The 13,827-nt window shown below is 43.8% G+C and overlaps 1 protein-coding gene across 1 annotated transcript in view; it reads right to left on the minus strand.

The window, feature by feature from the left end:
• LOC311134346 (inositol 1,4,5-trisphosphate-gated calcium channel ITPR1-like) overlaps window positions 1-13,827 on the minus strand; it is a 144,099-nt gene that overhangs the window by 114,865 nt on the left and 15,407 nt on the right. The window contains exons 4-11 of the mRNA XM_084167995.1: window positions 10,012-10,127; window positions 9,076-9,162; window positions 8,357-8,515; window positions 4,063-4,161; window positions 1,551-1,634; window positions 1,166-1,312; window positions 850-945; window positions 628-672 (exon numbers count right to left, since the gene is read on the minus strand). Of these exons, the coding sequence (XP_084024121.1) occupies window positions 628-672; window positions 850-945; window positions 1,166-1,312; window positions 1,551-1,634; window positions 4,063-4,161; window positions 8,357-8,515; window positions 9,076-9,162; window positions 10,012-10,127 (833 nt within the window). The remainder of the gene's footprint in view (window positions 1-627; window positions 673-849; window positions 946-1,165; window positions 1,313-1,550; window positions 1,635-4,062; window positions 4,162-8,356; window positions 8,516-9,075; window positions 9,163-10,011; window positions 10,128-13,827) is intronic.

Genomic DNA, 13,827 nt, shown 5'->3' on the forward strand with positions numbered 1-13,827 from the left:
TATTTTTAAGATGTCCTTTCCAGCAACTATATGGTGGATGCATAACCAGAACAGCCAGTGCATTACAACTTGGCTTGGCTTGACTTAGCTCAGTAGTGCGAAAAGGGTACATGTCCATTCTCAGCGCCCTGCTCTGTTAGTTATTCAACCATGTGTTGACTAATGAGACTAGTGTGTGTCAGTGATATAGAGTCCAGGGTCTTGTAAAGAGAATTGTGTGACTGAGATCCATTCCTAGTGGTAGACTGCAACCAGCTGGCTAAAGGCTGACCAGCTCACATTAGTACCGTCAGACTTCTCTATGCAGACACCGCCATCTAATGGTATCATCGGGGAAGTGCTCTTTACTGTGACATGGGGTTCAAGCTAAGATAAACAAGTTAGAAGAGTTACAATAATCACTGTGTCCTGGGAGACACCAGTGGGATGTGACTGATTAATTTCACATTGTGTCAACAGACTTGGTTGTGACTGGAGACTTTGGATTGGTTCATTCAATGGGTCACAGGAAAACTCTGGATCACAGCACAATATCTGGGAATGACTGGTTCAGATGACCCACAGTATTCATCATCCCTCTACACCCTTCATAGTCCATTGCTACCAGAACAGGAGAATGTGACTCACTGAGGAGCGGAACTCCAGGCACTCTTCTTCATAGTCAGGGTTCACCTGGAAAACACACATACACACATACAATAAGCAAGCTAGGGCTCACTTCACAAACAGAGGTCTATCTCAAGCTACAGTAGGGCTCACTTCACAAACAGAGGTCTATCTCAATGTGACTTCCCTGGTAAAAACATTTATAATATTGTGTGTGCGTGTGGTAAAAGCAGTGTTACTGACCTCTGCAGCCAGGTAGTGTCCAGTGGCCAGGTGTTTGAACCTGAACAGACTGTTCCAGTAGCCAGCTCCGCCTCGACAAGGATCATGCTGTACCACCTGGCAAGAAGAGAAACACAGGTATCATTCACATGTCATATCACACACTGGAGTTGTGTACATGCACATTTTAACAACTTGTCAGACCATATAAATTTCAAACTAAAACTTAACTTTTAGTCTGCATAAATTGGCAGTTGTGAGGGAGAAGTCAAATTGCCATGATCTGAGGGGCTTTTCCCCCTTCTACGAATTTTATTTCTATGCACTTCCTCCTCACCTCCACCTCCCATAAGGCTTTGCTGCTAGTTGCTGAGGTAGCAGACTGGCGTCCAGTGGTGCGCAGGAAGACATATTGTTTTTTCCGGTGGTCATCACAGGTGAGGAACTTCTCCTGCTCTGCATGAAACAGGCGCACCACGTCGCCCTGGCAACAAACAGACAGGAAGGTTGTTACCATAGAGACTGCTTTGGGAAGTGTTACTGCCTTGGGATAGATTATATAGGCTACCTATAACAATTAACAGTGTTTTGTCTTCAACTGGGATACCGGGTTCGTTGACCCATTATTATCTGATTCATATTGATTGGATGCTGGTCCAAATCAAGGCAATGTGAACTGTGAAAATCAGGCCTGATTGGTTGAGAGTTTTGATAAAACCAACCCCTTTTAGAATGATCTCCTGATTGTCACCCCATTTCATGAACAGCACGATCTTCCAGCTGGTGTTACAGTTGACCGAGTTCACCTGAAACACCAAACAGACAAAAAGAGTTCCACAGGATTACCAGTTCAATCCCTTAATAAACAGCAACACATGCAACTATTATCACTGAGGGAATTTGATTATCTGGCCCGGTTACCCCGGTGGGAGGAGTTTGCACACGGTGAAAAGTGATTGCATTAGTTTTGGAACCGGGCTGCCTCCCGGGCGTGAGCCAGGTGCCCAGTTTAAAGCCGCCGGAGAAGTCGGCTCAAAACAAAAGTGACGTAGGCTAGATTAAGCATGTGGAGTAATTATTAAAATTCTGTGTTTTCACATGCAAAAGTCATTCCTTTTTATAAAAATGTTTTGTTTTGGCTTCCCAATGAAAACTAGTTTGAAAATTCAAACATACACTACCAGTCAAAAGTTTGGACACACCTACTCATTCAAGGGTTTTTCTTTATTTGTACTATTTTCTACATTGTAAAATAATAGTGAAGACATCAAAACTATGAAACAACACATATGGAATCATTAAGTAACAAAACAAGTCTTAAACAAATCAAAATATATTTTATATTTGAGATTCTTCAAAGTAGCCACCCTTTGCCTTGATGACAGCTTTGCACACTATTGGCATTCTTTCAACCAGCTTCATGAGGTAGTCACCTGGAATGCATTTCAATTAACAGGTGTGCCTTGTTAGAAGTTAACCATCAAGCGCTATGATGAAACTGGCTCTCACAAGGGCTGCCACAGGAAAGGAAGCCCCAGAGTTACCTCTGTTGCAGAAGATAAGTTAATTAGAGTTAACTGCACCTCAGATTGCAGCCCAAATAAATGCTTCAGAGTTCAAGTAACAGACATATCTCAACATCAACTGTTCAGAGGAGACTGCGTGAATCAGGCCTTCATGGTCGAATTGCTGCAAAGAAATCACTACTAAAGGACACCAATAAGAAGAAGAGACTTGCTTGGGCCAAAAAACACTAGCAATGGACATTAGACCAGTGGAAATCTGTCCTTTGGTCTGATGAGTCCAAATTTGAGATTTTTGGTTCCAACCGCCGTGTCCTTGTGAGACGCAGAGTAGGTGAACGGATGATCTCCGCATGTGTGGTTCCCACCATGAAGCATGGAGGAGGAGGTGTGATGGTGTGGGGGTGCTTTGCTGGTGACACTGTCGGTGATTTATTTAGAATTCAAGGCACAGTTAACCAGCATGGCTACCACAGCATTCTGCAGCGATACGCCATCCCATCTGGTTTGGGCTTAGTGGGACCATCGTTTGTTTTTCAACAGCACAATGACCTAAAACACACCTCCAGGCTGTGTGAGGGCTATTTTACCAAGACGGAGAGGGATGGAGTGCTGCATCAGATGATCTGGCCTCCACTATCACCCAACCTCAACCCAATTGAGATGGTTTGGGATGAGTTGGACCGCAGAGTGAAGGAAAAGCAGCCAACAAGTGCTCAGCATATTTACATTTTAGTCATTTAGCAGACGCTCTTATCCAGAGCGATTTACAGTTAGTGAGTGCATACATTATTATTATTGTTTTATTTTTTTCATACTGGAATCGAACTCACAACCCTGGCGTTGCAAACGCCATGCTCTACCAACTGAGCTACATCCCTGCCGGCCATTCACTCCCCTACCCTGGATGACGCTGGGCCAATTGTGCGCCGCCCCATGGGTCTCCCGGTCGCGGCCGGCTACGACAGAGCCTGGATTCAAACCAGGATCTCTAGTGGCACAGACCACTGCGCCACTCGGGAGCATATGTGGGCACTCCTTCAAGAGTGTTGGCAAAGCATTCCTCATGAAGCTGGTTAAGAGAATGGAAAGAGTGCGCAAAGCTGTCATCAAGGCAAAGGGTGGCTACTTTGAAGAATCTAAAATATAACATAACATTTTTTGGTTACTACATGATTCCATATGTGTTATTTCATAGTTTTGACTTTATTTCACAAAGTAAAAAATTTTAAAAATAAAGAAAAACCCTTGAATGAGTAGATGTGTCCAAACTTTTCACTGGTACTGTATATTTTATGGAAAAGAGTTGTTGTATGTTTCTGGACGATGCACCATGCTGCTTTGTTGACAACATGACCGAGCGGCACAGATTACTGTTTGATTTGAGAAGGGCACTCCTCCCTCTTCACATTATGGGCCATAGACCGGTGCACCGCGGCTCAGGTTAATAGAACTCCCTCACTGGTACTCTATAACTATAAAGCAGCACACCATTCTCACAGAATGAGCTGCAGGCTAGAGCTAAATGCAAATCCTATACATAATTTATGCAAATGTCGAGGACCATGGCACAATGCTGTAACGTTTGAAATGGTAGGAGGGGGCCAATACCAGTTCACACTCATATAAATACTGTACATACAATATCACTTCCACACAGCAATAAATAAAACACAGAGGAGAGGTGCTGCAGACAGCGTGAGGGTCTAACCTCATTACATCCTGGGTTGTCCACTAGTTGATGGGTGCTGGCATGAAGGGGCTGGCCAGCATTCACTGGGTTCAGGACCACCTTGTCCCCTATCACCACCTGGAATGAAACACACATTACAATTTAGTATGCATGCATTACACGTGTGCACGTCAGCTGCTAGGGGCAATGAAACATGAACAAAACTCATTTTAATGTGTCTGTCCACAGTCAAATACAGGATAGTATGTGAAGCTCTGAATCTCAAACTAAATCACTCATCCAGAGGGGCTATTACTTAGATGTAGTACTAGAACAACAGTCATGGCTCCACCTTAGGTCACCCTGTCCTGGGGCTCCTACTTACCTCAAGATCTTGGCAGGGAGAGCCAGGAGATTTAGGATCATGCGAACAGCTCTAGAGACCTGTCCTTAAAAGGTGGGGCTGAACTTCCTGATTCAGCCTCGGTTTCAATTCTCCTCATTAGGAAATGTGACAGGCTTGCTTTGATGTGCGTGTCCCTTGTGTGTGTGTGTGTGTGTGTGTGTGTGTGTGTGTGTTCGAACATGGGAAGCGTTTGTACTTTATCTGTCAAAACAGTACACAGTTACAGTCACTCACCCTTCTAGATAACTTGAAACAGTCTAACCAGGTCTTGTGTCTGGAAGTTGCCTAAACTAGCTAGCCAACTTATTTAGCCAATTATCTTCAGCCGGCCGGTGTGCGACCGTGGCAAAGTTGGTTTGACTTTGGATAGCCTATATGTGGAGCTAGTTAGGAACCGTCAATAAATTACAGAATGTAAATGGGACAATTTTTAGATGTTGCACATGTTTTAGTTGTCTCATTAAATGCTTTCAATATCTGTACATGAATCTCTATAATTTATAGTTGTTTTTAGGTTTTTAAGTCATTGAAATTTGGAGCTATTGACATTTTAAAATATTGTCCCATGTACATTGTGTAATTTACTGATGGTCCCGTGGGCATCAGGATCGGGTCGCGTGAAGCTGCGCTCTGAATTGATGATTACACTGTTTTTGTTGAATAATACCAATGCCACATGCTGTGTTCTACCAGAGAAGCTGTTTATTGCCTTCAGTTGCTCTTTAAAGCACAAGGCTCCAGCATGGTGCCACTATAAGCCCAGTCAGTCCAGAGATAGATCTGTTCTGGCCCTCATCACAGAGGATTAGAGGGGAAAGCCGACCCCAAAACACCTGACCTGGGCCTGACCCCTGGTCCTGTCACAGCCTAAACACTGACTTGGCCTGAGGTGATACAGCCATTTGTGCTGTTGTGGTTATAGAATGACTCCTGGCCTCTGCTGCTTTAATCCACTGAGAGAGACTACTATGCTGCACACACCGATAGCACAACTTGCTGGAACACACATGATCGACTGACGTGCGAGCTAGCTTCTACTTATCACCAAAAAGATGCTAGACGCAGTGCGGGAGAACTCACCAGAAAAGCAGAGTGGAAAATAGGCTGAAGCTAGCTAGCTCACGAAGCTTAGTTTAAATACCCAAAGATAAAACCAACACTCACCAGCAATTATTTAATATCAGCAACAAGTGTACTAGCTAGCTAGTTAGATGCAATATTTAGTGCTTTTAGCCAGTTAGCCAGTTACCTAGCTAGCAACGATAGCTAGCTAGCTAAATTTAGCTAGCCTAAATCACTAGCTAACTTGCAAGCTAGCTAACTGGCAAGCTAGCTAACTGGCAAGCTAGCTAACTGGCAAGCTAGCTAACTGGTAAACACATTTGTAAATATAGCTACTTAAGCTACAAAATGAATATCTAGTTAGTTGTTTGTATCATTCAGAAAACATGTATATTTATTTAATTACTAGCAAAGTAAAAAGTGTGGTGTTTTCCGGCACATACACAGCCGTCATATTGGTCAGAAAACCTGTTTCTCCTGCCTTTATTTGATTCCACAGTTTTGATCGGTTGACTGACCCCAAACTAACATACACTTCATGACCACTTGTCGAACATCTCATTACAAAATCATGGGCTTTAATATGGAGTTGGTCCCCCCGTTGCTGCTTTAACAGCCTCCACTCTTCTGGGAAGGCTTTCCACTAGATGTTGGAACATTGCTGCGGGGACTTGCTTCCATTTAGCCACAAGCACATTAGTGAGGTCGGGCACTGATGTTGGACGCTTAGGCCTGGCTCACAGTCGGCGTTTCAATTCATCCCAAAGGTGTTCGATGGGGTTGAGGTGAGGGTTCTGTGCAGGACTGGCAAGTGCTTCCACACCGATCTCGACAAACCATTTCTGTATGGACCTCGCATTGTGCATGGGGGCATTGTCATGCTGAAACAGGAAAGGGCCTTCCCCAAACTGTTGCCACAAATTTGGAAGCACAGAATCGTCTAGAATGTCATTGTATGCTGTAGCGTTAAGATTTCCCTTCACTGGAACTAAGGGGCCTAGCCCGAACCATGAAAAACAGCCCCAGACCATTATTCCTCCTCCACCAAACTTTACAGTTGGCACTATGCGTTTGGGCAGGTAGCGTTCTCCTGGCATCTGCCAAACCCAGATTCGTCCGTCGGACTGCCAGACGGTGAAGTGTGATTCATCACTCCAGAGAACGTGTTTCCACTGCTCCAGAGTCCAACGGCAGCGAGCTTTACACCACTCCAGCCGACGCTTGACATTGCGCATGGTGATCTTAGGCTTGTGCGCGGCTGCTCGGCCATGGAAACCCATTTCATGAAGCTCCCGATGAACAGTTATTGTGCTGACGTTGCTTCCAGAGGAAGTTTGGAACTCGGCAGTGAGTGTTGCAACCGAGGACAGAACATTTTTACACGCTACACGCTTCAGCACTCGGCGGTCCCGTTCTGTGAGCTTTTGTGGCCTTCCACTTCGCGGATAAGCCGTTGTTGCTCCTAGACGTTTCCACTTCACAATAACAGCACTTACAGTTAACTTGGGCAGCTCTAGCAGGGCAGAAATTTGACGAACCGACTTGTTGGAAAGGTGGCATCCTATGACGTTGTCACATTGAAAGTCACTTCAGTAAGGCCATTCTACTGCCAATGTTTGTCTATGGAGATTGCATGGCTGTGTGCTCGATGTTATACACCTGTCAGCAACAGGTGTGTCTGAAATAGCCGAATCTACTAATTTGAAGGGGTGTCCAAATACTTTTGTATATATAGTGTAGATGTGCTGCGCCACTCCGCAAACGTTTTACCATAGGGTTTTGCAAGCTGCGGGGGTTTTGGCAAGTAGGAAGGTATATCTGTGAGCATATTAGATTGCCTTACACATTTCAATCACTCAGTCTGACTGATTGTTCATGTTTCCAGTAGCTGTGATTCAAGCGATCCTATATAGTATGCATGATCATTGCCATAGGTGTAACTCACACAGTCTCCTGTGAAGGTATACATGCGGTAAAGAAGTAAATCGAACTCAACCAAAACAATGGAAATGCCATGGAAACACGTGGGGGAAAGATCCTGAGTCTCCTCATTGCCCCCCAGTAATATGGGCCTACATTTAGGCTATTATTTATTTGTGTATTTCACACTATGTTGAGGAAGAATCTGAGTATAAGGCTTGTATGGATGTCAACCCCAATACATGTTCATGTCATCATCACCAATCATCTGCATTACAGTTAAAAATGACTGACTACCTCCACCGATTTCTTTATAAAAATGTATGCACACATGACTGTAAGTCGCTTTAGATAAAAGCGTCTGCTAAATGGCATATTATTATTATTTATGCTAGCTATTCAATCAGTTTATAAGAACGGGACTTAGCATTTAGCAGTCACTTCTAAACCTGAAAAGGGAAAACTTCTAAATGTTATGCAGCGAAAACAGACAAATAAATCAAAATTGGACTTTAGTATCTACATTTGTGGGCCTGTTACAATACATAAATCATGACTGATTTGACAAATATCCTCTTTGTTAGATCAGATTTGTTGAATGTGCCCCAATCCGGCGTCCTCCTTCCATCCCCCACTTCTGCGTTCCATTGACCTCTTTACAGCATCTATGGTGCGAAGCTTGGAGAACCATATAGATATAACTCACAGTCTCCTATGGAGTGCAGCTTGGAGAACCATGTAGATATAACTCACACGGTCTCCTATGGTGCGAAGCTTGGAGAACCATATAGATATAACTCACAGTCTCCTATGGTGCGAAGCTTGGAGAACCATATAGATATAACTCACAGTCTCATGTGGAGCGCAGCTTGGAGAACCATATAGATATAACTCACACAGTCTCCTGTGGAGCGCAGCTTGGAGAACCATATACATAGAACTCACACTGTCTCCTATGGAGCGCAACTTGTAGAAGGGTTGAATGTAGAACCAGGATCCTTCGTTCCCAGCCGTGTCCAGCATCACTCTCATGGCATTCTTCTCCAGCAGCGCAGGTAGACGCTTGTTCACAGTCAGGTACTTGTTACTCTTCAGATGGAGGAGCTGGGGGAATACAGCAAACATATGGGATGATACAATATGATGCGATACAATCTTATAAGATACGATACAATAACTCAGCTGTCTGTCATTTGTGTGATACAAACATACTGAAAAGTTTTGCTTGTGCACTTCATCTTCTTCATAGGGTTTATTATTGTGTTATTATTGTGCATTTCTCTGCCCTTATGGGTATGCAGTACGTTTTAGTCTCCACATAAACAGAGCAGACTTTAACTGAAAGGTTATGACTTAGAAAAGAATAAGCTCAATTCTGAAGCTAGAAAAACACTATCTAGATCCTCCCACATCACTGTTCTATTTATAAACAAACAGAATCCGCATGGATGCCTCCAGGGCTCTCAATCTCTCCAAGTTTGGAACCAGCAAAATATATTGGATGGGAAGCCTCGTAAACTGTGTGACGCTAAAACCCAATAGAAATATGTGGGGTATGAGACTCATTATGGCATAGATTGGCTTCATTGATGAAATAACTTTTAGCTGTGGATACAAGCCAATCATTGTTCTTCTAGACAATGAATATGTATACACCCACACACCTGAATGACGTTCCCATACTGAATCACCGTTCCGAGCAACTTTTTATTTTCCGAATCGTTTTGCTTCTTTTCCAAATCCGCTGCATGCTACACAAGTGAGGGAAAGAGGAGTGAGTTAGAGACCATTACTATTGCTACGAGCAACATTGCTACTGCTTTTGCACAAATGTATCCACAAATAATTATCCACATGGACTTGAGTAGGAGGGACTACTTTCTATGACAGAAATCTCTGAATGTAGCAACGGCAAGTGCAGTTAACAGCAAACACGCCTGCAAGCTTCAACTGAAGGGCTAGAACCTAAAACTGGCCTCATCACCATGGTAACACAGGATAGATCTGAATCTATCATTTTATGACTCTGTAGTCAGATACCAGAAGGCTTTAAATGGTATTGTATCAGAACAGGGCGGGAGTGAGAGAAGGGGAGAAAGAATAAGGGAGAGAGCTGAGAGAGAGAGAGAGAGAAAGAAGAAAGGTGGGACGGTGGTAGCACTGAAACTACAGTATGCTTCAGAAATGTCTATAAAAGGACCTGAACATTACCTCTACCTCAGCAAATATATAATCCCCCTAAGAACACCCTCAAACTAGTGTGGGGACAGAAAACCTAACCCCTTTAAGAGAGCTCCTCAAACCATACATGTTGTTAAAGGGAACTGCAGGATGTAGTATTTCACACTTGAACAAGTGATTACAACAGTCAAGGAAAAAAACATGAGTGTAAGTGCTTTACTAATGTAGTTGTATTGGATTTTAGAAGTAGTGCTAGTTTAGTTATCTAAGAGGGCTCATCTATTGTATCTCTTCAGATGTGGATGAGCTCGTACCTCGGATCATTATACCACTGATTAATTTATATAATAAATCATTTAATACAGTAATATCATGGTAAGACAGTTGTAGAGATGGGTGAGGGTGGGGGAGTCACTCACGTGTAGTTTGTTGAGGAGGACTGTGTCTGTGGTGCTGTTTCCTCCGGGCTTGGCTGCCTTCCAGAACTGTTTCTGAGCAGAGTACCGGTTCATAGGACACAACCTGAACAGACAATCTGGACAGAGAGACAGTAAGACGATGAATAACAGTTAAAGAGGTGAAGGATGGTTAAGATTGAGGTGTTGTCAATGCATCTATATTGAAGTTGCTGAAACAATAACTTAGGACAACCTTCAATTGATCAGTGTAAATAAATTCACAGTGCTTAGTGACATGCTCATTGAAGCACACATAATTGCATCATCCTTCTCCCAGGGGTACATGCTAAAACACACGTGTGTGCACACGCACGCACACACTTACAGATGGTTTGCATCAGGTTCATATCCAGATAAGTAAGTCTCATGAGCTCAGATGAAAGAGGGGAGGACGTGACATGAGACAGGCCACTGGGGGAACATTAGTGAGGGGGGAAAGGGGATAGGGAAATCAGAATGTAACAGTGTGTGTAAGTGTCTGTCTGTCTGTGAGACAATTTCTACAGAAAAGCCAGGGGTATGATTGTATACAGTGGGTACTGTACAGTACCGTAGCACTGTTAAAAAGTATATGTTGATTCAACGTACAATTGTAAGGCAACCAGTCTTAATACGATTGTGAGTTTCTTCAGCAAACTCAAAACAACAAGTTTGTGTTAAAATGTTGAGCAAACTCAACCCTATTGCAGCTGGCTGCCTTACAATTATACATTGAATCAACATCTTATTTTTTTAAATATATATTTTTCAGTATGTTGAGATATGACAGGCTGAGATATATGACAGTCACTGTACATAATGCCATACAACAGACCAGTCCTGATAGTATTGTGATTCTACCAGTCATTTTCATAGCCACAATAGGAAGCAGACTGAGAAACAGCTCCTCAGATTTGCATGTGTCTCAGTTAACCCAACCGAGCAGAGTTTCACTTCTGGCATATCTAACATACGAGTTGTTCACACATACTGTACTGTTGCAGTGACAAAAGGCTCCACTGATGAGACCAACACACACAAGTACTTAGTATGTCAATCATTTTGGCTAGAGAGGGATATTATAACCAGCCCATTAAAATGCCTTGCATACTGGAGATGGTCAGTGCCAAAATCACACTTCATATGTGTATATAGAATGAAAACCCCAAACACGTTCATTAAATTGATCTAGCAGCTGAATAGTTCATATGGAGACTACATAAGTGTTGCAAAGTAGATCTCTCTCTCTCCCTCTCCCTCTCTCCAGTCGTAGCAGCAGCAAAGTGACCAAATAAGGCTAGCCAGAGCAGTGGAGTGGGAAGAGAAAGAGAGAGGAGTGGACTCCATCAACTCCCCTCTCAATCATCCCTCCCTCCCTCCAAGCTCTCCTCAAGCTAACAGCTGTTTCTGCCCCCTTTTCTCTAGGATATGGTTTACACCATACAGTCCAAAACAGGTTCAGACAAACAAATAAGAGAAAGTGGTGTCGGGAGAGAAAGAGAGCGAGAAAGAGGAAAGTGAAGATGGAGGGAGGAGCTCTGATCTATTCCCTTAGAGCGCAATGCTCTGGACAGAGCGGCCCTTTGAAGTGTGTGTAGCTTGTGTGTGTGCGCGTGCACATGGGTGTGTGTCCAAAACAGATGTTCCGTCTCTATCGATGGGGCTGATAAAACACATCCACCAGAATCAGATCAAACTAGGGGTCGAAATGGAGTGAAATGGCAGAGGAATGCAGGATACCACAGGGCAGTCGGACCGACTGAGAAATACATCTCAACTACCACAAAACAAGTAGCTAATTCCCTCCCTCCTCCTCCTCTGTCAGCCAGCTGTGGGAGACATCAGGGAATTCTGTGGACGCTTCTTCTCAGAATTCCCATTCGGACTCCGGGAAAAGGGGCGGGGAGATCGCTCTGAGGGCGACCTGGTAAACTGCGGCAGTTAATGATTCGAAACGTTGTTGACATTCCTGGTTTTAGCTGGCTGGTATTAGCAGAATATACTGTCTACGCATCACAGAACAGGACTATGACCCACTGATTGTCAACTCATGAGCTCACAGTCATGGACTCCTAATGGAGACCAAAGTGGAGCTAGCTAAACCACAAGACAATATGGCAAGCAAGCACAGCCCTTGAGAGTACAGAATAATTCAGAGATTGGACGCCCCCACTAAGTAGCTTAGTATTTCCCCAAGATTTCCCCCCCTTGGCGAGGCACAAAGGACCCTGAAGCAACATTCAGGGCGGCAAACATCAAAACATTCAAATTAAACTAATAAAGGCCACAAAACAACAGAGCTCAGACGTGCTGCCTCTGTCTTGAAAGCTGAAAGGAAAAACAGCGACACACACTGTGTCCTCAGAACATGGCCTTACACAAACACAGAGAGACAGAGACCCAGAAACAACAGCGACACACACTGTGTCCTCAGAACATGGCCTTACACAAACACAGAGAGACAGAGACCCAGAAACAGCGACACACACTGTGTCCTCAGAACATGGCCTTACACAAACACAGAGAGACAGAGACCCAGAAACAACAGCGACACACACTGTGTCCTCAGAACATGGCCTTACACAAACACAGAGAGACAGAGACCCAGAAAGATAGAGCGACCGAAAGAGAGAGCAACAGAGAGAGCAACAGAGAGAGCGAGAGCTATCAAAGGCCTGCCGCCAGGAATAGGGAGGCCTGTCTGGCCTGGTGGAGAGACTCAATAGCCAGAACCATCTCTAATCCAGACAACCTCAGAGGTCTGGGTCTATCCTCTGTTCTTATCCTGTTTCACAGTTTATAGAGGAAGCAACCTCTCAGCTTTATTGCATGTCCCAGACAATGGCGGAGTCTCGATGCTCTTCAACAGCTTCCTTCCCTTGCCTAACCTCTCCTTTACCTCATTGACAGGTAAGATCAATATGCTGAAGACATATCCACACCACACCTGGTAGCTAGGCCTTGTATTTTCAACATCTGGTTTGAGCCTGTGAAGTATAGAGCTGTTTAATGACCCAGTACACATCCATCTACGCAACTTTAGCTGTGACCACGAAGAAAGCAGGATGAAGGGAGGATAAAGGGAGGAGCAAAACAAACAGATGACAAAACCAGCCTCTGTCCAAAACCATAACAGAATGCTCTCACATTCTGTTATTCACCAACAAAATAGCTTCTATAAAACACACAAAGAGAAGGTTCTGTTCCTTCTCAGGTGGAACAAAAACATTCCAATCTTGTTCACTGTCAATTATCTTAGAAACAGAGTTTGTCCTGACTTCTTCGAGGACGGTTACTCCTGAGGAGACGGTAATGAGAAGGTTTTGAGAGAGATCATTGTGGAACGGAGCTAGCTTTATATATGCAACAAAGGTGGACATTATAACTGTGTTCACGAGAGGAATGGATGAGAAATCTCAAGCAACAACTACAACTTTTCAGAACATTCATAACTGCTACAGAAAGATCTACACAGCACAGACCATTCACTGAGCAGAGGTCCTATGTGCTTAAGGGAAAACTGAACAAGGTGAGATGATGAAAACAATGGGTCACTAGGTTTGTCACATGATGAAATGTAGATTAGTCTGCAACTTAAACACAATAAAGATGTGTCTGTCAACACAACAACTCCACACCATATTTGTTCATAAACACACAATCCTGCAATCACGCCTGGTGATTCCACAGTTATGGAACTGAAGGAATATGAGTTCTAATATGGTCACGTTGAGCAGCAGTTGTCCAACCATTTCAGCACCAGAATGTATATGGTTGGATGATGGAGGTGAGAATGTT

This window comes from Coregonus lavaretus, assembly GCF_964263955.1.
Source record: "Coregonus lavaretus genome assembly, chromosome: 8".
Taxonomy (NCBI): domain Eukaryota; kingdom Metazoa; phylum Chordata; class Actinopteri; order Salmoniformes; family Salmonidae; genus Coregonus; species Coregonus lavaretus.